The sequence below is a fragment of the Miniopterus natalensis genome, chromosome 15 (genome assembly GCF_054644295.1).
Source record: "Miniopterus natalensis isolate mMinNat1 chromosome 15, mMinNat1.hap1, whole genome shotgun sequence".
NCBI lineage: Eukaryota > Metazoa > Chordata > Mammalia > Chiroptera > Miniopteridae > Miniopterus > Miniopterus natalensis.
The window spans coordinates 20,072,679-20,096,184 of NC_142095.1; the positions used below are offsets into that span (position 1 = coordinate 20,072,679).

The window sequence follows — 23,506 nt, forward strand, 5'->3', positions numbered from 1 at the left end:
TGGAAGACACTTTTCTCCTGAAAGAATCTGGCTAATCTTTTATAAACTTTTTGTTTGCTTGTTTGTTTTTATGGGTTAGCATTTTTTAAAAATGTATCTTTATTGCTGAAAGTATTACAGATGTCCCCTTCTGCCCCCCATTGGCCCCCTGCACCCGGCATCCGCCCCACCCCCAGGCCTCCTCCACACTCTTGTCTGCGTCCAAGGGTTATGCACGTAAGTTCTCCGATTCCTCTTTTTAAGCAAGAGCTTTTCTGCCGCTTCCCCCTCTGCAGACCCCGGCTGGCCGCCCTGCGTGTGCCCCTTACTAGTCACCTGCGGGACCGCTTCTGGGAGGAAGGCGCATCTGCCCGACTGAGTGTGTGAGGGTGCTCCGCTGCGCCGCCGACTTGCACACTCGTACAGCCCTGCGCTTACACCCACCCATCTTCCTCACTCTCGTGGCAGCGCAGGCCCGCTCAGCCCCTCACTCCCGCCCGATCTAACATTTCATTAGACCCCTTTCCGGGCACTGCCGAGCTCTGAACAGAGGCCCCCACCCTCGCCCTGTCCTCCTCCCCCTCTCCCCTCCTCGCCCCCAAGCTGGTGCTCTACGGCAGCAAGTGCTTCTGTCCACTTCTCAGTGGGAAACACCCCTCTCTTGCTCGGAATCCCTCTCGACGGCACAGCCCTCCGTGTTATCTGAGAAGGGGGTCCTTCCCTCTCTCCGAGGCCAAGTGTTGCACGACTTGCACTTGATTCCTGTCCTCCATCCCCATCTCCTCCTTTAATGTCTTCCTCTTCACGGCTTCACTGGGTCTTCCCAATTCCTGGGAACATGGTGTTCCTATTAAGATGTCCCTTGGGCCCTCTGACCCTCTGTGCTGCCATATTCTCTTAAAAGAGCTACCGAGGCTTCCCCAGCTGCCCACTGCCTGGGTGTTCCCTCTGCTCTCCCCGAGGGCTGTCCCTTTGGGCCACGTGCCTGCAGGGTCCTATCCTACCTGGGCTGGAGGTCTTCACACCTCCGCCTCCCTCTCCTGCCTCACTCCCTCTTCTCAGTAACGACACCGGCAGACACATCTCAAGCTCTAAAATAATCAACTGCGCAGCGAGGAGTCTGAACCTGTCCAAACTGGGTGCACTTTTTAATATGTGGCTGCAGGTGGGAGTGTTAACTCCTTATTTTTACTTAGTTGTTTAAATGAAGGTTTACCTAGTAAGAGTATAAACTGGTGTTTAAAGGTTTGAAATACTTCTAAATAATCCTCTCTTGCAGCACTTTGGTGACCTGTGTCTTCCTTTTGTCACTGCAAGATTAAAGTTGTGTAAGCAGAATAGCAATTACTTATCAAAAATAAAATCTTATGCAAATGTTTTTAAACCCATTACAAACAGCAGTTCTTCATATGAGTAATGACTGCACGCCCTTACGATAACTATAAACACGAGAAACAAAAGATCAAGGGGCTCTAAAATAAGCACTTGAGATAACAGAAGGGCTATGTGGGCGGTCAGCAGTAACCGTGAAACCAAAAGACGATCATTATAGATGTGGTGCAGGCATACAATGGAATATTACTCAGCCACAAGAAAAGATGAAATACTGCCATTTCTGGCAACACTGATGGGCCTTGAGAATATTATGCTAAGTGAAATAAGTCAGAAAAAGCAAAGACCCATATGATTTCACTCATATGTGGAATATAAAACGGAAACTCATAGAGATAACAGTATGGTGGTTACCAGAGAGGGAAGGGGGTGCGGGGTAGTAAAGGGTAAAGGGAGCCAAATATGACCTGACTTTGAGTGGTGGGCACACAATGCAATATACAGATGATGTATCATAGAACGGTACTCTTAAAACCTATATAATCTTATTAATCAATGTCACCCCAATAAATTTAATTTAAAAATAAAAGATAATTGTTATGTGCTTCTAAAGATCTTTAAACCCAGAGCAACACAAACCATTACAATTATTCTCTGCCTGCCCCCCAGCAAAAATCCTTAATAGACAAGACTCTTCAGTTTTTTACATACAAGCAAATATATCCACTACTGAAATCAAATAGAACATAAATCTGCATTATGTTAGAAATTACCAAATTTCATAAACCAATGGAGTTGCAAAGAACTGACAAATTGTTAAACTGACAAACAGTTCTTTTTTCTGATAAATGTAGTTTCAAATTCTAATAGTCCACAATTCTCATAGCAAAACATGCATTCAATAGAATTGAGTACTTAATAGAAGTCGAGTCACACTTAGTTAATATTTGAGCAGAATGTGAGAACAGATGTCCTGGGTACAATCCGGAGAGTAACTCAGTATGCAAACCTGGGGCCATAGGGGGTTACTAGCCTGTTTCGAAAGTGGAATACGTGAATGAAATCCACAATAACTGAAGCTCTATCCGCTGAACAAAACACTATGTGCTTGAAAGGCTGAACAGAATGGTTAGATAACACAAATCCTGGAATTATAAAGGGTCTCCTGGAAGACCACTGAGACAAAAAGAAGAAAAGTACAGACTGGCAGAGAGGAGGGAGAGAGAAGTCTTAGCAGAGGGCTGGCTTGTGGAAATCCAAGTAAGTAGAAACACACAGGGAATAAAGGAGGAGGCCAGGCTATATGGGCACCACCACTTCCTTTCCTTCCTTTCTGCTCCCAATAGCCTCCCAATCAGGCTCTGCCCAGGAAAATTCTCTGCACACATCTTAAAGATCTCTCTCTCCTATTCTCCTAAACAAAATCAATGGCTCCCACTACCTCACAAACCCGAGTTCAGGCTCCCGAGGAACACACAGCAAGTTCTCAACATACTCAACTGTGTGTGGCTATGTTCACATCTCCTGTTCAGCTGGAAGGTTCTCAAAGGCAAAAACCAATCTTGTTTATTTTTTGATAAACAAATACCTCTTATGCGTAGAAGTTTAAAACATATTTGTTAAATGAGCAGATGATTTAATTAATGAATTTTCTATGGGGGGACGAGTGGGTAGATGACCTTGTGTGGGAAGTTAGAAGTTTAGATTTGATACAACAGACTCTCTAGCAAGCTACTAGATGATTGTGTGTAGGCTAGTGGCAGGATAGGAACGGTGTTTGAAGCAACCTGCTTGAGTTGTGGTTGTAGGGAATATTATCCCAGAAGTAGAAAGATCACTTTGCTAATAATGTTCTGCTAACAAAATGAGTAAAACAAGATGAGTTTTGTCTGTTCAATAGCTCCTAATGTGTATATTCCTTCAGAAAACACCGAAAGAGAAAACTGTCACCCTTATCTTTATTTTAAACCAGTTCATTCTGATATGACAGGATTTTTTTTATGCTAGGTAATAGTTATTGTGTCTTGATTTTTTAAAGAACTGCAATCAAAAACCTTAGAAATTAAGGACAGATACATACTCTTATTTTTGAATTACAAATATTCTCCATACTAGAATCTTCCAAACTGACACGCAAACTTTGAAAACTGAAAGAGGTCCTTTTTGTCTGTTCTTATTACAATGCAGAATACTTGATTTTTTGGTTTTATCACAGCTAGAATTAGTTGTTTCTGTAAGTAGAATTTTATAATCTAGTATAACATTTGGATGTTAAGTTAATGAATTCATTAGCATTTGAAAATGTCGGTGTGTTAAAAAGTATTAAGAGGTTGTAACTGGTACCCATTCTCGTTTCTAAGAATTCAGGCTTTCTCTGCCCAAGCCTCACTCTTCCTACCACGGGCTAGAAAGTCAGGATGACAGGAGGGGGTTGGCATCACAGGTTACACAGAGGGAGAGATTCGTGCAGAGGGTCTCAATCCTGGCTGTTCATTAGAAAAACCTGGGAGTTTTTGACAGCTATGAGTTCTTAAGCCACACTCCAGCCCAATGTCAATATATTTAAACCCCCACCCTCAGGTGCCTTGTTATCCAGGCTTGAGAGCCAGTGAATTAGTCTTTTCTTTAGCTATGGAAAAATAATTTTGATATTTGATTTTCTTGATATAGTAGCAAAAGGATGGAGTAGTTTAGAGGCAAACCATATGATGCTACTTATTTTATTTTAAAGAAGACAACTTTTCACTTACCTGCCTTCTGACAATGTACAATCTTTTCATACACAGCATCTGCATTTTCGATCAGCGCCTTGAGGGTCTGCATCATCTGCAAAGGGAACATCCAGACAGGAGGTTACACCTCACGACGACACACCAGTCTGCACACGTGCACAAGGCTCTTCCCCTGAAATCAGGCCGAGCCTCTCTCATCCGACTTCCCACTCCTCAAGTCCGAATGCTAATGTGGAAAATGATGAAATCATGCATCGCCATGAGATGGTTTAAACAAGACTGTGAGTACCAAGCATCAGGTACAGTTCGGCTTGTACAACACTGAATTTGAACCTGGAGCCAGTACTGAACTGAGATAGTTTCAGTGTGAAAAGCTACAAATAAATATGTGTACACAGTGTTTTAAATCGTATTTTCAGTCCTTCATTTGGACAAAATCTCCATCTTCATCTTAGAGGCGGCTTCAATACCTACACAACTCATTTCAGCCCAAATGCCTTCGTCTGAGGATTAGTTTAAAACTTATAATGAGGGTGAAAAATCAGCTTTTATTTGATGCACCCACCAATGCTGATATTTTTAATGTTCCTATCAATGATTTTTATTCAATCTTGAATTCTTGTTCCAAATTTCAAATGCTTTAATAGCCAAGCTTGAAGAAGAGAAAGGGTCAGGACACAGCTCATCAGTTATTTTACTGACAAAATGCTGGGATAAGATCTGTCTGAAGTAATCTTTTTGGCTCTAACATTGCTATGAGAAAGGGACAGCCAGATTCAGCTCCCCTGGCTCAAATGGGTACAATTATTGATAATTACTTTAAGGACAGATTCTAACTTTTTGTATTTAAATGTCCAAATATTTTGCATTATAATATTACTCATCCGTTTTTCATGACCATTCTAAGTGACAAATACCAATCCATCATTCTTCATTCCTTTAAATTCAGTGTTGTTTTACTTTATAGTATTTATCACTGGCTGCCACAGTAGTTATTTTATAGAAACCAAATATATGTAGATTGGATTATTTGTATAATTCAAAGAAGACTGCATTTTGATTACACTCATTTAAACTAAAGCATCATCAATATGCCTCTTAACAAGTGCACCAGATTTTTAAAGTGAGTCACACAGCATTTATTCACTTCCACTGTTCTAAGAAAATTATAGTAAGCGTGCAAAGACTGGAAAGCCAAGGCAGGTGTTCATTTATGTCTCCACTCACTCTCCATGGAAGGTCTAGCACAGGCAGCCCCGAGGAGGAGCTAGGGACACAGTGACCTACAGGATGTAGCCCATCCTCTAGGAGCTCACAGCCTAGTGGCAGGGCTTGCACTTCGGAATTCAGTGTTTTCACATTTAATTCTTTAAGATCTGAGTCATTCCTGTAAATTAAAATAGTCTGTTTTACAGTTTGACATATTGAACAGGCGGCGATGAAAGTGAATAGTTAAGAACGCAATTACACTGTGTCAAGTCATTCGTACTATTACATAATTCGCATTCTGAAAAGGTTCAGCTCGTCATCGATAACCTTTCCCAGCTTTGATGTCAAGCCCAATGAGAGACATGAAGCGAGAACTTCTTTAAGCAAGGATGGTGGCTGTCACAGCTCAGTATCAAAGAACTAGCCAACTGTGCCCCCATCATTGGAATAGAAAAAAGGAAAAAAAATACAAGTGATGAAATGAACCTGGTCATGAAACAAATGGGCAGGACAGGAGCAGTAACAAAGGGAATAGAGGAAAACCAAACAGCAGCGTTAGCACAGGCTCATGCACCTTGGCCCCTGGGGGGAGAGGTGTTCAAGACAGACTCCCATTGAGGGTGGTGCAGGGGCAGAGAGAGCACAGATTTATAGGAGCTCAAGTTCTGGTTCTGCTATTCGTTAGCTTTGTCACCAGGAGAAGATATTAATTAAACATCATGGAGCCATAATTTCCTACCTGTAAAGTAAGTTTAATAAAAGATGCGACTCTCATAACATTGTGAGAATTCAATGATGGGATGCATGGGACTGGCACAGTGAAGACAGCTGTGATGGTTGATGTCACAGTTAACTCCTCGTTTATCCAGGGCCCTGGCAGAGCATTTTCTGGAAGCTCCAAATTAGCTGCATGAGTATGACTTCCTTTCATACATGTTCACTGGCAATGCTTCAAATACCCATCACTAATTTTAGTTTTGCTTGAAAAGCCTGGTGTGATGAAGCTCAGAGAACAGCAAACTGCATTATTATTCTTTTTCTTTTTTAAGCCTCACCCGAGTATATATATACATATATTTTTTTGATTGATTTCGGAGAGAGAGGAAGAGAGACAGAGAGAGAAACATCGATGTGAGAGAGAAACATCGATCACTGCCTCCTTCAAGTGCCCTGACTGGGGACTGAACCCGCAACCTAGGTATGTGCCCTGACCAAGAATCGAACCCACAACCTTTTGGTGTACAGGATGATGCTCCAACGAACTGAGCCACCCAGCCAGGGCTGCATGATTATTCTTGAAAGCATCTTCCAGTTTACACTATCACCAAAGGTTAATTAGTTAGGCACTTTTCAGCTGTAAAATACACAGAGGCTCAAGAAATGCACGTCTACCTCAAGGGGCTGGACAGGGAAGCTCACCCGCCTACTGTGCTCGGTAATAACTGGGAGGATCACCCTTTGTTCTTGGGACAATCATCTTCTGAGGTCCTCTAAGTGTGACTCTGAGCTAAGGGCTGAGAATGAATAAAGAAGAGTTGCTGGCCCAGCACTAGGAGCAAACAATAATCACTATAACATGGGGCACTGTCATTGCAGCCCACGTGCTACTGGGTGTGACAGCCAGGGCAGGTTGGTGGGATATTTAATGGTCGTGTCCTGGCATCCATGGTGATGTTCCGATTGCAGCTTGGATTTCAATACAAAAGTTCTCCCAATAATGAACCTGAAAAAACGAGCCCTACCTCCGCCCTTAATTATGGGCACTATATAAAATACAAAGGTGGCTAACACACCAGTGTAGAGAATGCAAACTTGGTGAAAATCCAGTCCTCTCAGGTTTGCATAAACATCAGCAGGTACTGGCAGACCATGTTAGGGGCAGTTCCCGAGGGAACAAGCCTAGGAGAAAGTAGGCACACACAGCCAGCAGAGTTTAAGACAAGACAGAAGAAAACACATCCAGATCTTAGCAGAGATGATTCACGTTGCTACCCGTTATTAAATGTTTTCACCACTTCCTTTGGGAGGAGCCACTGCCAATTTTTATCTTTTTATACTTTTAGGGTATATATTTATTGTTAGGGTGTGCACTTATAATTAAATTAATGCATGGCAGTTTGTGGTCCTTGTCCATTGCATGAGTTCATTCATCCTCCACTCTTGCAGTATTTGCATAAGGTCTTCCTGAGTGAAAGAGCCCCTCTAGGTAATCTTACAGACGCGCTCTGGGCTGTGAGCTCCTTCCTGCAAACGCAGAGGTGAAGGGTCCAACAGGATGAGAGGGCAGGGCCAGGCAATGGCTGTCCTGCCTGCCAATGGCCATCTTGCTTCATTCGGCTGACAACTATGACTGAATGGAGAGTAGCACAAGGCACTGAGGACAGCAGGGACATGACGGGCTGCCATGAGATCTAGTGGAGACCAATCTCTGTCTGGGTCTGCTACTTTATAACAAGTTGTGATTATAAATAGTACAAGTGTTAGTTGAATGAGTCAAAACGAAAGTAATTCAATGCCTCCTCCGCATTAGGTACACACTTGCTGCATTCATTTCACTTAAAGCTCACAAAATCCATGTGCGGTGGGTATGTAGGGTGTTAGTTTTACAGATGTGAACACTGAAGACCTGAGAGTTAAGCAACTTTCCCAAGGTAATCTGGTATTAGGGACAAAGGGGCTGTAACTAATAAACAACGGAACTCATATTCTGTTTCACCTCAAAGCCTCTGCTTTTTCCATAGCACCATGATAGATCTTGACATATGCGTGGCAAACGCACAATAAGATGAAAGACACTCCAACCAGAAAAACGTGGAAAAGAAAATTTAGTAACTTCCAATAGGTACTGTGGGCCCTGAGAAAGAAGATACCTACACTAAAAGAAGAGCTCCTAGTCACTAACTGGGCTCAAATGTTAAAAACAGAGCCTAGCAGCCACTTCTACACAGAGGCCTCTCATGCAAACTGTACTTTAGGGGGACACCTGCACTAAGCCGCCTGCCTCCGCACTGAACTCCCTGACTGCAATGTGCTTCTGCCATCAGAGCCAGCCTTTAAAGAAGCTCCTGGAATCCTATTTCAACCAATAGAACTCAGGCTTTCCCTAGCCAATTGGAGCTGCAGAGCTATACCTTCACCAACCAATCAGAGCACCTCCATTCTGACCAATCAGGAGAGTGTCCTTAGAACCAACACAAATGTGAGAATTTGGAGTCCTCATTTGCATGAGGGACCAGGGTGGGGACTTACGTCTTTATAAGTCATTTCCCCTCTGGTCCAGATAGCTTACTTTCCATTTCCAACAATGACTGCAGACTGCAGACTGCGTTTCCCCTGCAGGAGCTGAAACACTGACGATGGAACACTGAAGATGTCTCCGCAGAGCAGAGCAGAGCTGTCTAGCCAGAGAGGGCCTGGCTCCAAGGCTTCCAAACAGTCGTGCTGTTTCACAGCCATGCTGCTTCATAAGGAGATGTAACACTACTGAGCTGTTCCTCGCCATGCTGTTCTCACAGCCATGCTGTATCACGGTGGAGCTGTTGGCACTGAACAAAGTTTCCTTCTCCATCACAACCCCAAATTAGGGATTCCTGTTGGTGCTGAATCGACACGAACAACCATAGATTGACAGTACTACGCGCTATGGTAGTATCATCTCAACGGACGTTGACTAAGAATTGTTATTTTAAAAACTATGCTTATGAAGCACTCTGAGAAAAATTTTTTTAAAATGACAAAAATAAACAATTTACTCGGCACCACTTTACAAGTCATTATTATAACAGAGAAATCATTTACATTTAATGTGAAACTACTAGAATAAGCATTGCAGACTAGATATCAAAAGATGAGTCAAAGGGAAAACTGCTTTAGGTTATCTTATTTTCTCTGCATATATTACATTAATATGTCAACACAGCGCAAGGCTCATTAGAGTGGTAGGTTTTATAAGCATAATTTGAATTAATGCAAATGGCTTAATTTCATCAGTCCCCTTTTAGGTGCACAGGTATGAGTCTTGGCACCACAACCAGATATCCTGCTCCCAGCCCCAGTAACTCACCATGTGGACACTCACACTACTTATGAAGTACAAGATGCTTTTATACAGCTGTTGCTGATGGAGTGTGTATCAGTGTCTAGTTACCAGTACCTCCTAAATTTCTGGAACTAATAATGCATTAGAAAAAAAAAATCTATGGATTTAACACAGATTTGATCAACTCTAACATAAGATTTTAATACAGAACTCAGCAGATAAAAAGCAGGAAGTAAGGCAAAGTAAAAATTCAAAATCATATTTTATTGAGCTGGAAAGAAACCAGAAATGCCTTTAATAAGAATGCTCTGTTTTGAAAATAATTCCTCGTGTTAGTGTAAGGCAAACTTTTCTGTTTATAGATGTTCTGAGAAGGACAATTACTATATCAATATATTTTACATTACTGGATTCCTATAGACTGCGTCTTTACTTTCTGTTTTGAAATTTGCATATCAATTTGGAAAATTCTGTTTTCAGAATAAGCAAGTCCATGGTTTTATATGAGTCAGTACAACTCATTTGCTGGACAGTACAACAAATCTTCCTTCATCTCAAGAATACAGATTTTAATAACTACAAAAGTAATTCATCAATAATTTAAGTCGTTGGGTGAAAGAAATTTAATAATACCAGTAATAATATCTTCTAAATTCTACATTTTTTCGCCTTTGACCTTCAGTTTCAGATTGAAAATGCCTCTCTCTTAAGACCTTCCTTTGCCTGTCCCCATCTTAACACATGGACGCTGCTGCTGCTTGGGTTGTAGCTGTTTCTAAAGTTACAAAGTCAGAGGAGTGCTAAAGTTGTTATAAAAGAAAACAGCTAGATAGCAGAAAAGGTTTGCTCTTCTACACAGATTCTGTGACTGGGTGACACAGAACAGGTAAATATCTTCCCAACTCAAATATGTGAGCATCATTCTCAAACTTCCCAATGGACTTATAAAAATGATATACCTGGTCCTTGCAGGACACCCCCAGGGTTCTATGTCTATCCTGGAGATCCATGGTAGGCCTTGGTTGACGGTGAATGCCCATGTGGCAGGCTGGGAGGTATGGCCTCAGGTGCCACCAAGTTCAGGAAAGAACCTGGGAGGACCAAAGCTGGACCTGCCTCTCAGGACTCCAGGGATGAATAAAAAAGCAAAGTGTGAACCAAGGATCACCTCCTTTAGAAGATGAACTAATTCAACCCAAAGCAGTATTCTACCTCTAATAAGAATGATTTTCATGGCAGTCTCCAAAGCTCAGTGTCACTGCAAGGTTGTCACCCTTGTGCTACACAACCTTACAAAGCAAGCTGGTTCACTAATGCTGAGAATGGGACAGAAAATAGGAACAAAATTCCCTCAGGAATCTGTAAGCTCTGATGCTTTTTTCTGTGCTCCTGAAAGCAACATTCATTTGAGTTAACATGACCTTTTTTTTTTTTTTTAAACACTTTGCAATAATTATTAGTATGTGGGTGAAGAATTTTAGAATCGTGCAGGAACACTGACATTCAGAGGTAACATTTTCTTTCACTAAACCTTCTGAGTACAGCAAAATGTCTCAAAATTGAACTACTGGAAGAGAAATAATTTATAAAGTTATTGTTGGAAAACACAACATATCCTTCAACACTTGAAAATAATATAAAAATCACACATCTGAACTGGGGTGTGAAAGTTATATCCCTGTGGGGGGTCTTTGCCCAGCTGCACCCTACGATTAAGCCTAGTTCCTCCCTTCCCTGCCTCAGGCAGGTGGGGGAGGGTGGAGGGCTGGTCACCGGTGTGCGGAGTCACTGATAGCTGGGTCATCATTCCTTCCAGCAAGGTCACTATGAAAACACTTTTCAAATAACAAACCGTTTCCCGAGTAACCTGTCCTTGTTTCCTCATGAAATCTCACTTCTGCTTCCACATTTTCCACTACACAAACTGTAGAAAATTATTTTTAAAAAAACCCCTGCATAATAGAAAAATTATAGAAAGAACCTAAAGCCCTGCCAGATTAAAAAGCACTACGGAATTGTTAACAAACATGCAGAGAGGAGCATATTTCATGTGGGTGCCGCCCTACAGGGGACCCCACTACAGGCATGATGGGGAGGGGGCAGGATAGGAGTCAATGTAAAGTATCCTTAAGCTCTCTAGGCATTTCCCCTGCCATCGGAGGGAAGTAGGGACATGCATCCCAGTTTCAGTGGGATACGGAATTACAGTTTTAAGCAGAAGATACTCTGTGATCAAACTGGAATTTAGGTGAGGGAAGAAATGAAGGCAGGGGGCCTGAATGTGGGGAAGGGAGGCCCTGCTGTAGGAGAGACAAGGGAAGCCAAAGAGGGGCCGAGAAGGAAAGGGTGGGAGTGAGAGTATGCGCGGGAGACAGGGCGACAGAATGGGGCTGGGTGATTTATGTGCTGTGGGCACAGAAGGCAGAGCCAGAGACGCAGAGGGAAACTGGATAGGTAAGAAAAGCTAGGACCCACCACCAGCTGTAGAGCACCGCACGGTTTAGAAAGTGTCTGTAATATGGTCACTGCTTCAGGTGGTGGGGTTGCACCTTAGATGGGTTGAACTGGTGGTTACGACAGGGCAGCCTGGAGAAAAACCTGCAGCAGCCACCGGACAGTGTGAACACTTGGTTCTGGCACTGGAAATTAGGAATTTCTGCACTGGGGTTGCAGCTGAGATGAAAGAAGGTCTCTATCTCCAAGGGAGAAATTTTAAAGATAATTGAGAGTAAAACATCACAGGGGAGCTCCAGAATCACTCCAATTAACAGGCGAAGAAAACTAGTGTAAGAGACAGGGAAGTGGTTGGAGGGGAAGGAACAGAACCAGGGAGAGGTTATCAAACATTTACAGATGTGTGAGCAGAGTTTCTGGAGGGGGTGGGCGTTAATTACAGTATTAGGAGCTCTGGACTCGGCCACTTGGTCATTGTGGAGAATGTAACTGCAGTCCTGACAGATCTGCTATCATGTGTTGACATAACGTGTTCCTAAAAATCAGTGCACTATAGGGAAATGTGCAAGAAAAACCAGGTTTGTGGGGAAAACGGGGTCAGGGGCACAACATTCGAAAATTTTACAGTGACACATTAAACAAAGGCAGGAACTGAATAAAAGTGACAGCACACAGTTCTGCATACATTAAATAGTTAAGGAATGCAAAAATTACTACAACGAATGTGGCACCTGACCTTGAAGGAGACCTGAAGCTTGCGGGTGGACATGGGTGTTGGAAGTGTTGCAGCTTGCGAGTTACTGTGAAGTAGGAGGCAGAGAGTGAGAGCTGAGAGCTGATGAAAGTTGTAACACAAGATGTGGATGGCGGAGCGCCTAACACACTTGGTGAACTGAAGTAGTCCGTAGGTGCCTGAGGTGTGAATGCTCACAGTCAGTTCACCAAGGTGCAATTTTCAGTGTCCACTAGTGTTCCTTGTGGTCAAAACTGTGCATAAGCAAACACAAAATTTGCCTTAGGCTAAAATTGTTCACTAACGAGTCAATCATTCAAATAAATCTACATTTTCAAAACAAGTGTTGTAGCAGAACTGACTATATAAGGGAGGGTATTTCAAAATCTTCCTGAGCTTTTTTTTAAAGTCTCCTCTGCAATTAAATTGTGACGTATAAACTCTCAGCTTCTATCATAGCCAGCCTAAGTATGGTTTTGGCATCATGCAAGCCTGCCTCAACACTGTACTCAACTATTTTAACAATCATTTCTTGCCAAAGGACTGATGCCAAGTGCTGTACAATCTGGAGTGAATCATGAGCTCTGAGTGACCCGGGGCCACCATTCAGGAAGCCAAGAATTCCCTAGCTCTTCAATATGCCGTAACTTCTCAGAGTTCACTGCAGAGCGAGGGTGGTGTGTGTGCCTGCGGGATGCGTGTGGCTGTCCTGCGACATAACTTCTATCTAAACACCGATGCAATCTGGATCTTAAGCACGAAAGTTCAGATCAAACCCTGTAAAGCAGCATCCCACCTCATCGGTAGGTGTGCAGCTGAGTTTTCACTTGATAAAAGGCCTCCTCTACCACAATCAAGTCTCCATCTATAATTTCTCACTCTAAATTAATATATTACCGTATTTACACCATGGAAAGGGCTACATTTCACAGAGCAAGCTTCAAATTTAATTAGATTGCAATTTCTGAGGCAAATCACAGTGAGAAGATAAAGATGTTATGCTAATTGTGTGCAGAGTAACATAGCTTTCTCCTGTTCTCACCTGACTAACCACATGGATTTGATATAAAAGTTCGAAAAATAAAGAGAATCATGTAGCCAGGTTCTCAGCCTCTACCAGCTGCTTTGCCACCCAGGACAGGATGGACGGACAGTTCACACTTGTGGGTGCTTCTGAGAGGCACTTCCAGTGTTAGCCGCTAGAAGTCCTTAGCAACACACAGTTGTTAGGCAGGAGGAGGGGGAGAGGAGCAAAGATGAGAGAAAACAGCACCAAGAGAAAACTGGGGGTTGGGGTGGGGGGAGAGCACCATGTGGAGGAATTAAGAAAAGACAAAGTCTCGGAGGCACAATTTAGAGGCATTAAAACTGTGAATGTACCATGGTGATTTAGCCCATCCAAAGATAAATTTTAAAGTCAGACAAATTTTAAATTGGATAAGGAATTTTTATTTTATGCGGACAACTGAATAAACTGTAAGGCCATGACCAAACCCTTATTCACTCACACTTCTAGATTAATTGGAAGTTAGCATTATGAGAAGTCTCCAGATGTTTCCAAATATATTTAAATAGACTAGGGGCTAGAGAAGCTCCGTTTTGTGCAAAATAGCTGGGGGAAACTAGAAAGGGGCTCTGGAAAAACCAGGGTTCCCTGTTACCAAAAGATTAGTTGTGAAGTCGATGTTCAGGCTTAAAATGTTCATCCAACTATAAATTGTTGGCAAAGTTTTAAAACTCCTGAACACTTTTAGTTTCACAAAGTACACAGACGTTCAAAAAGTTGAATAGAATTGAGGTTGATCTTGTACAGTTTCTGTTCCTGTACAATACAACATTCAGAGAAAACAAAAATGATTGAAAATTGAAAAACAAAAACTGAAACAAAACTACCCTACAAAGGAACTCCATTGCAATTATAAAACTACCCAGAAAAACTATAGTCATTCCTACCAGTCATGTAGTGATACATCACACTGTCCTTTTCTGTGTGGAGAGCATGAATATAGTAAGTTCACATGCACTTAAATCATAATAATCCTGTTATTTCTCCATTTTATGATCAACCTCATATGACCAGAAGTCTCCTTAGCGAAGCACGCGGCGTGCTATGTGTCATTTTCTACATGATTACTGTGTGAAGTCTCATGCGACAGGTGACGTCATAGCATGTGATGAGTTGTCTCCAGGGTCACCTGACGGATGCACACACACAAACCCATCCTCTCTGGGGCCTTTGGCCATGGCAGCCTCTGAACACTGTAAACACTTCCCTGCTTTTCCAAACTGTAACGAAGACGTGCTTCCATGACTTTCTCATGCCATCTCAGATGCACCTTGGTACAGGAGTAGGAAGGGTAAGTGAGGGACTTAACATGGGAGAGGGGCTTTCCACTGGGCCTCTGGGCAGCAGTCCACAGCCAGCCACTCACTCTGCCTCCAGTGAATGCCTGGTAAGAGGGATGAAGGGCCAGGGCACTATGTGACTTCCCAGGTCTTGGAACATTGAAAGACAGTAGGTGCAGAGGCCACATCTTGGATGGAGGGGGGTGTCTCCAAAGAACTGATGAGAACGGCTGAAAACCTGGCCCAAGTCATCCCTGCAGGAAGAAAGGGGAACCTGAACTTGTTTCTCCCAATTCAGTGAGCAAACTACTTCAGGAGAGTAGGTTAAAGACGTCAGGATGCTTACACTTACTCTTCCAAGTCACCAAGGACCACTCAGAGTTCTGACATGCTCGTTTAAAACAATTATTACTAAATTAATTGGATTTCAAAAGATGCAATTTGAATTAAACATAGTACCACTTTTATGACTGTGAATTTATATCAAGCCTTTTCTCCAAGGGGATCAAGGTGATTTAGAAACTTCTAATTAACAGAAGGTAATTCAATCACAGCATTACTGTAAGGTATCATTAGTTTCTCTCAGGTCTGTGATAACTAAGTATAGATGTTAGCTAAAAAAAGCAATTTGAGATTTCTTCGTAATGAAAAGCAACATTTTTCAGCACAACAAAGTGTCCACAGAGTTCCAGGAATGGCAGAGCTAGGAGACAAGAGTGCACAGGCCGCCACTGCCGTGTTTACCGGGTGAGCCCAGGCATTCTTCCTGGTGCTGACCACACAGCTCATGTGTTCCTCCGCCTTCCCTTTTCAGAGCAAGCGGCTTAGAAAGGTGGTGTGAAACCTTACCTTCCGCTTTTCACTTTGTAACTTTAAACCCGCCTTTATGAAACGGAGTGACCTGCTCTCCACACAGCAAGGCTGCTGCTGCGAGGTCTGGAGTGATGATAAAATACACACACCAAAAGGTCTTAAAGTCTCCAGAGCTACATGTTTCTAGCCTTTGAACACTAATAATGACAGGATAATGACCATCATTTATTGACTTTATGTTCTGGGCTGCTTACATGTGCTCTCATGCCCTCTAAGGCGGCGATACTATGCCCACTCCATAGATAAAGAAATGGACTTGCCCACAGCCACAGAGTCAGCACCAGAGCAGGGGCTTTCTCGTCATCAGGGCTCAAATTCTTTGCTAGCATCCCCCGCTGAGAAGTCCCACTAAGCTACTTCCTAGGGCAGCGATTTTCCAACGGTGTGCAGCAAGAATTTTAAAAACACAATACTTGACTATTTAGTCAGGGGCACTGACCCCTTTTCCCTTAGACTGTCAAATAAAAAAATGACAACAGCCAACATAACAATAGCCGTCCAGTGTGAATGAATCAAAATTATGTCTATATTTTTGGGTCAGATGGGTAGAAAGTATATTTTTTGGTGTGCCGCAGAATTTTAGAAATTAGTTTCTGTTGCTATGAGATGAAAAAGGTTGAAAATCACTGTCCTAGGGCATAGGCAGGTCCCTCCTTCATCTCCCAGTTTCTAGTCACATTGTCTTTGTACAATAATCATCTTGTCCACATGTATTCACACTCCATGCGCACCTGCCCGGACGGTCTGTGTGAATTCATAACTGATTTTATTGACATGGGCCTTGGCAAAACACACCAGGGCATATCTTCTGTTGGGTGCCAACTGCCCTGAGAGTCAGCTCAGGATGGTCTGTGAAATGAAGAAGACAAGGGTTTCCCATGGTTGGGGTGGAGCCAGCAGGTATTATGTGGTCCAAGGTTTCCTCCCCCAGGAGCACGGGGGTGCGGTATGGCTCACTTATCCGGGCCAGTTTAGTGCCAGAGATGGGGCAGGTACAACAACGAAGAGAACGTGGCTGTCGGTGTTCGAGGACTTCTCTGCTCAACCCACCAGGAGCCCGCGCCCACCTATTAGCTCATATGATAATCGATGTATGAGCATGATTTGGAAATCATAAAACACTACACATATGTGAGGGATGTTCCCATCTCATGGTGATTGCACTGAACCTGGCTCTTCTCCTGGCCAGGTGAACAACTAGGAGCCTCAGCTCTTCCTCCTCTCCCCTCTATTTCTCAACCTGCTCTGTTTCCTTACGAGCACATACCCATCTTTGAGCAGGAACTGAGAAAGAATTCCCTGGTACAGGGTAGGGAGACATCGAGGGCAGAGGTACGTGACCTGGGGGCTGGGACCCTCATGCCTGCCTTCATCCTACCTGCTCTAGGCCCAGCCCCTTCTGCCTCTGGCCCCACCCTCCCCACAAGTATCTAGAGGTGTCCATGAACCTCAGGTGCCCTCCTCTTTGACTGCCAAGGCCACCACTCAGCGCCTTAGGACAGGAGTGCTACCATCTAGATGAAGACTACAGAACAGCCGCTCCACAAGCCACCTCCGCGCCAGCCCCCAAGCCTAACCCTCCAAGCAGGGCTACTTGTGATGCTACACATCAGTCCAGTGGGGGGAAATGTGGGCGCTGGGGACAGAGATATACGGGAGGACGGGCGCCTGGTATCTGCTGTGGAGATCAAGGTCCCTGTCACTCATTCATTCTTACGTCTCTTTTGAGTGCCTGCTCTGCAGCGAGAGCACAGTGAACAGGACACTCACTGTCCCCGCCATCCTGGAGCTCAGGCTTGGGGGAGGGGGGCAGAGGTCCCTTACCCAATGGAGTGAAACCAATGAACGTATGATGACAAGGTGCAGGGGGTGTAAGGAGGAAACGAACAGCACGAGGAGCAGCGGGTGTGGGCATAATCCACAGAGGGGCGTGGGAGCAGCTTTCCCAGCCCCTGGTGGGAAAGGGCCTCGCAGGTTGGGTCTCCGCCTCCAGCACCCTCTCTAATCCCTCCCTCCCCTTGTAAGAGAGCTTTAAACAGAATGTGGTTAGCATGGCCTGGATGCTATGACCCGAGAGAAAGCCCCCTCCTCCCTGGGGGGGAGGGTGAAAGGAAACCAGGGGTTTTTAGAGAAGATACAGAGCCTCCACCCAATTCCCCTTTTGCTACCAAACCCATAGACCGTCCCCTAACAAGAGCTGCTTGATGTGCCCGAGAAAAGGAGCCCCACTCACACCGATTTTTGGCTCCTTTTTAATGCCTTCTTACCAAGGAGCACCGTCGTGATGCCACATCTCACTAAATACGAGTGAAGTGAAGTTGGTTACAAATTGCACTGCATTGTAACACAGCTCTACGGACACCCCGGCCTGCCTCATGAACACCGTAAGAAATCAGAGCAAACTTGAATCTTCCCGGCTTTTCCCTTCGAGCTTCTGCCTCCAGCGTCCTTAGGTCCCTGACCATGAAAATGCTAACAGCGAGTGTGACTGCGGGGAGGACTCCAGCCCTGACAGCCCCCTCCTCCTACCGGGTTCACAGGTAGACTGACCTTCTCACGGGTCAAAATTCAAAATGCACTGAGTACATTATTTTAGAAAAACATCTTTAAAATCGTAATTTAAGCTGGCAAAAGTAAATCTGGAAACCAGTGCAGCAAACAAAATACCCTAAGGACCTTTTCTGCTGATCTTTTTGTGGGGCTGGCAGCAACCTTTTTCAGTGATGGAGCAGACAGTACATATTTTAGGCTTAGTTTTTGTTGCACCTGCTCAGCTCTGCCGTTGTAGTGGGAAATCAGTCACAAAGAATACGCAGTGGATGTGACTGTGCTAATAAAACTTCGTTTATGGACACTGAGATTTGAATTTAATATGATTTTCTCATCATGAAATGCTATTATTTTTTATTTTTGCCAATTGTTCAACATGCAAAAAACATTCTTAGCTTGCAGACCCTAAAAAAGTGACCCCAGATTGGCCCCTGGGCCACCATTTCCCACCCCTGCTCTACCATGTTACATGGTGTGTCATTGGTGATGCTGGACTAAAAGTATTCAAGAGAATGCAGTGTGATACGCTCCATGTGCGTTTAAGAAAAGATCATGAAAAGCAAGTGCAGCTGGTATTTTAAAAGGGTAAACATAGGCAATGATATATGCAAGCAAAGAAAAAGGTTTGTTATGGAGAATCCTAACATTGGTTAAACACTTTCACAAACTCACAAGAAAGACAGGCCTCAATTTTAGGAAATCAACTAAAAATTATTAAGTACCATCTCAGTTACATTTAGCTAACTACTCAAGTAGCCATTTGTATTCACAAAGATAGGTTTTGTTTTTTTGCCTTTGGCACCAGATAACGGATTTAAAAGTTAAAATTATTTTGTGTCATATAATGACCTAAATGATGAACTCCATCTGATCGCTCTCCAGTGTGGAAGGGTAATAGTTATAAAGAAAACTAGAGTGATCGACACTGATTTCAAAGAGTATTCTCAATCAAAACTGAAGGTTTCTTTAAGTAAGATAAAGGATCGCCTATATAAAAATTCCCATATAAAAATCTGTAACATTTAGCCCTAATGATATGACTAATACTAAATGTAGTAGGGAAATAAACACTTTAAACTACTTAACATGTTATTTTTAAGTTAACTGGTAATTAAGCTTGTAGAGTTAAACTTAAATCTTAACACATCATATTGTCCACCCACCGAGTTTACCGTGGAGGTAATTTTTTTATGGTTCAGAATTTAAAATGCTCTAATTAAGTTAGAAAAGACTTTAAAACCATTATTAAGTGTTATTTTTATTCCTGATAAATTCGTGTGGTGGTAAAATCAGATTTCTGGTATTAAAGGTGGTTATTTTAGTGGGGTGAGTGGCATGACTTATTTCACAGCAGTCTGGGGGAATATAAGTAAGAGAATGAAAAACAGTAGCTGTTAAAACAGAAAAACAGGCTACAGTTCCTGCAGTCCCCACTGAGGAAGCAGTTCCTGTGCAAAGGGAAGTCACCGCCCAGACACGAGCTGATTACAGAGGTTGGGTGAGGCTGAGCCTGAGCCTTCCTACCTAAGGGAAAACCAGAAACAAGGAATCCACGGGCAGTGCCGAATTTTTTCAGTCTTATGAACATGAGGCCAAATACAACCTATCAATGACATAGGCTTCAAAGCTTGTTCTGTGACAAATGTTATTTGTAGGAATATGCCTAGCTGCGGAGAAAAATCACTGCCCCATTATTCAATAGGCTGTGGAAAACACATTTACAATTTGTTTTTCCAGTTCATGACTAGGGATATAACAGACAGGAAAAAAGATCAGAAATGAGTACAGCCTACAGCTCAAGAAAGGATGCCTGAAGGTGGCTCAAGTGCCTACAATTACATTTTCTCAAAAACAATTCTGAAATACATGATTTTTCATATAAACTGGTTATTTCAATAGCTTCATTTTATGAAGGTGATTCCATCCAAATGATCCCATTGCTTAGAGAGCAGTCTTCTAAAATGTGACTGCACATCGAAAGAGTATGTATCCATGAAAACGGAAGAGCTCATCATTGCATTTACAAACCAATCTATATACCACCACTAATGATTTTATACACGCATCTAATGTAATTTCAATCTTTTCAATTCAACTCCAAATTGGACTTGCAACACTGCCGAATTTCTAAATGGAAAAGCATGTGCCGTTCTAAACCACACAAGAATGGGTGGCAATAAATCAAGTTAAGTTGTAATGGATGAGTCTTGCATTTATACAGTTAGAGAATGAGGGAGAGAACATCAAGATCCAAAACAATAAAATTATATTATCATTGCAACTTCCATGCTTTCTGAATTCTAACCTGAATATGAGCAGCAGTAGAACACAATGAAATAATAAACAATTCATCCTTTTGATGAATCTTTAACAAAAAATACTTCTGAAAAGAAATTCACATATGTGGTTCTTATGGGCTAACTGTAGCCAGCACTTTGAAGCCAGCATAGTTAAAATAATCACTTAGGCAAATTATCTCCATTTAACTAGCTGGGGAGCATTCTGAACCCCATGTGGAGCCGGACACCAGGGCAAACAGCAGGCTCAGATGGCAAAGGCAGCCACCTTTCCTGGTGGAATGTAGAACCACCATAGACTTCACATCCCCAACTCCCCATCTGGGCAAAAATTGCCACCTTAAGAGAACTAATTAAGTTAAACAGCGAAGGTGCATTTACCGACTCTTCCAGTGGGGTGTTCCCAGAGAGTATCTGGTGCTCCAAAGTTTTATCTCAGTCTTTGAAAGCTCACAGCAGTGGAGACAGATACTCTATTTCTCTTTCAAAGTAGCCAGCACACGCTGGCACAGCCCCCTCTGTGCCAACAGCACACAGGGTCAGGGAGAGACTTAGCTCTTCTCTGGGTCCACGGTGAGAGCGAGCCAGAGGGCTTGCAAACACAGGGAGAAGCCGGCTGAATGCACTGGTGAGCTATGAAATGCATGTCCTAGGTCAGCTTGTCTTCATTTTTGTGAATCTGAAAGGATTTGGAACTCAAGCTGCATAAAGACACACAGACTATCACTCGCTGAAAGCCAATTAGGTTCTTTGTGTCTCCAATCATCGTTTCTCTGAAATGGATTTCCACAAAGGAAGACAATCGTATCCACAAGCTAGATGTAGATATGATACCATTCTTCGGACACTACAGAAATGATTCCCACCATTATTGTCAAATGATTCTGGATGCTGTAAGAACTATTCATTTGTAAAAGGCAATACAGTATTAATAGTGTTTGATGTGTGTTTCAAGAGCAAATAAAAATTTCTGATTCTGGAAAATGTTAACTGCTAGAGGAATACATGCATGAGGTTCATGTCCTTAAAGCCCCCCCCTCCCCCCAACCTCTCTTGGCAATTATTAGGCTTAACATAAATTCTTCATCCATCCAAACACACAGAAGGGATGTGACTGCTTCAAGATGCTCTAAGAAGAATATTACTCACCTAACAACAGCAGTCAAGGTAACAGATGGTAGTCTGTCTCTATTTCCCTTGATGATCACAATATAATCCCTTTAGCCGGTCTAGTTTGGAAAACTGTCACATTGTACTTCTAACTCTACCTCCTGGCTCCTGTCTGAGACATCCAGGTCTTTGTCTAGGTGATATTTCAGGAAGTTTGTCTTCACCACAATGCACAAGTGCAGAGGGGAGGGGAGGCTGTAGTCTGGTGGCTAGAGCAGTAACAGAGGTGCATGGGGATAGCATAAAGCTATTTTTCCCACAGATGTTGCCATATTTTAGAAATCATTTTGCCCTGGGGGTTTTCCACCTATTCAAACAGCGAGTTTCAGAGCCTGGGTGAACAGCAGCTACCTTATAAAAACAAAGACACTTCTCAGATTTAAAGGTCAAATTAAATTTTCATTCAGGTTCCCACCAAAATGACAGGCTTGAAAGTGAGGATCTGTCAAGGAGAAACTACTTTCTAAATTATTTAAACATATCAAAAAACAACCGTGGTGCTTCATCCCCTCGGTAGGGAAGACTGCCCTTCCGCTACAAGGCTGGACCAAGGGTCTGCAGCTCTGGGGCAGGAGGGTAGCACAGAGGAGCAAAAGTTGGAAGGCGCACTGGGGGTCCTCAGTGACTGGACTTGGGGCTAGGAGTTCCTTCCACCGCATGACCAGACTCAGGGTGAATGGGGAATGAGGGGGGAGGATGGTGAGCTTTAGTACGGACACAGAAAAAAGACTTCTGCCCAGCCGGCGTGGCTAGCAGGTGAGAATAGACCTAGGATCCAGGGGATCGCGGTTCGATTCTGGGTCAGGGCACACGCCTGGGTTGCGGGCTCGATCCCCAGTCGAGGGCGTGCAGGAGGCAGCCGATCAATGATTCTCATCATTGGTGTTTCTATCTCTCCCTCTCCCTTCCTCTCTCTGAAATCAATAAAGTTTTTTTTTTTAAAAAGACTTTTGCACCTATCCCCCTCCAGGCAACCACAGGCCACTTTGTAAAGGAGCAGAGGGAAAGAAAGTCTGAGAGACTGAGCATGTCCCCTAAAGAGCTGAGCTTTACAGTCCAAAACATAATGTAAACTAATGCAAGATCAAATTTACCAAACTGAACTAAAATTTAGGAATACCCATCTCCCCCTAAGAGAGACAGAAAAGCTACATTGTCTTTGCCATCTGAGTTAAGTATGAATTCTGAACTCAAACTCTGCCACACAGACATAAGGTGATGAGAGGCTGGATCAGGATGATGGCCACAGAACTGAGGGACAGCCAGCACCTGCTCAACTGCAGTTAATTTATACAAAGTCTAACAGAGACAAAAAGTTAGTGAGTAAACTTGGACAATGCTTCCTCACAGCTTTGAAAAGCCACCAGCGGATATCATGACTGACCAAAAAAATTGTGTATTATTCAGAGAGAAAATATAGAATTTGAAATACTATATGGTCCCTCCCTCTTTTTTTTCATTTCCTCTAGGGGTCCTTGACAGAAAGAAGAACTTAGCAAACAACTCAAGGAGGAACCTTTAGCCATGGCAGAAACAAAAACAAAACATTTGCAGTTCAATTCCTCTGCCCTTGCACAGGAAGAAAAAGGCTACAGTACTTCAATGCTCTTATTTCATCAAAGATGGAGTAGTGTTCTTTCACATAAAGCATAGGTTTAGAAAGAAGTTCCCTAACTTTTCTGGAGCTTTAGGTTTCAGATGTATTTTATACATATTTTCTACTAGATGCAGAGAAATAAAGTGTCTGAAAAACAAGCGAGCTTGCTCTACCCTGTTAAAAAGCAATAGAAAA

The 23,506-nt window shown here is 43.1% G+C and overlaps 1 protein-coding gene across 1 annotated transcript in view; it reads right to left on the reverse strand.

Moving 5' to 3' along the window:
* Nucleotides 1-23,506, reverse strand: part of PLCL2 (phospholipase C like 2) — a 141,867-nt gene that overhangs the window by 21,822 nt on the left and 96,539 nt on the right. Inside the window, exon 4 of the mRNA XM_016209275.2 lies at nt 4,062-4,137. Within this exon, the coding sequence (XP_016064761.2) occupies nt 4,062-4,137 (76 nt within the window). The remainder of the gene's footprint in view (nt 1-4,061; nt 4,138-23,506) is intronic.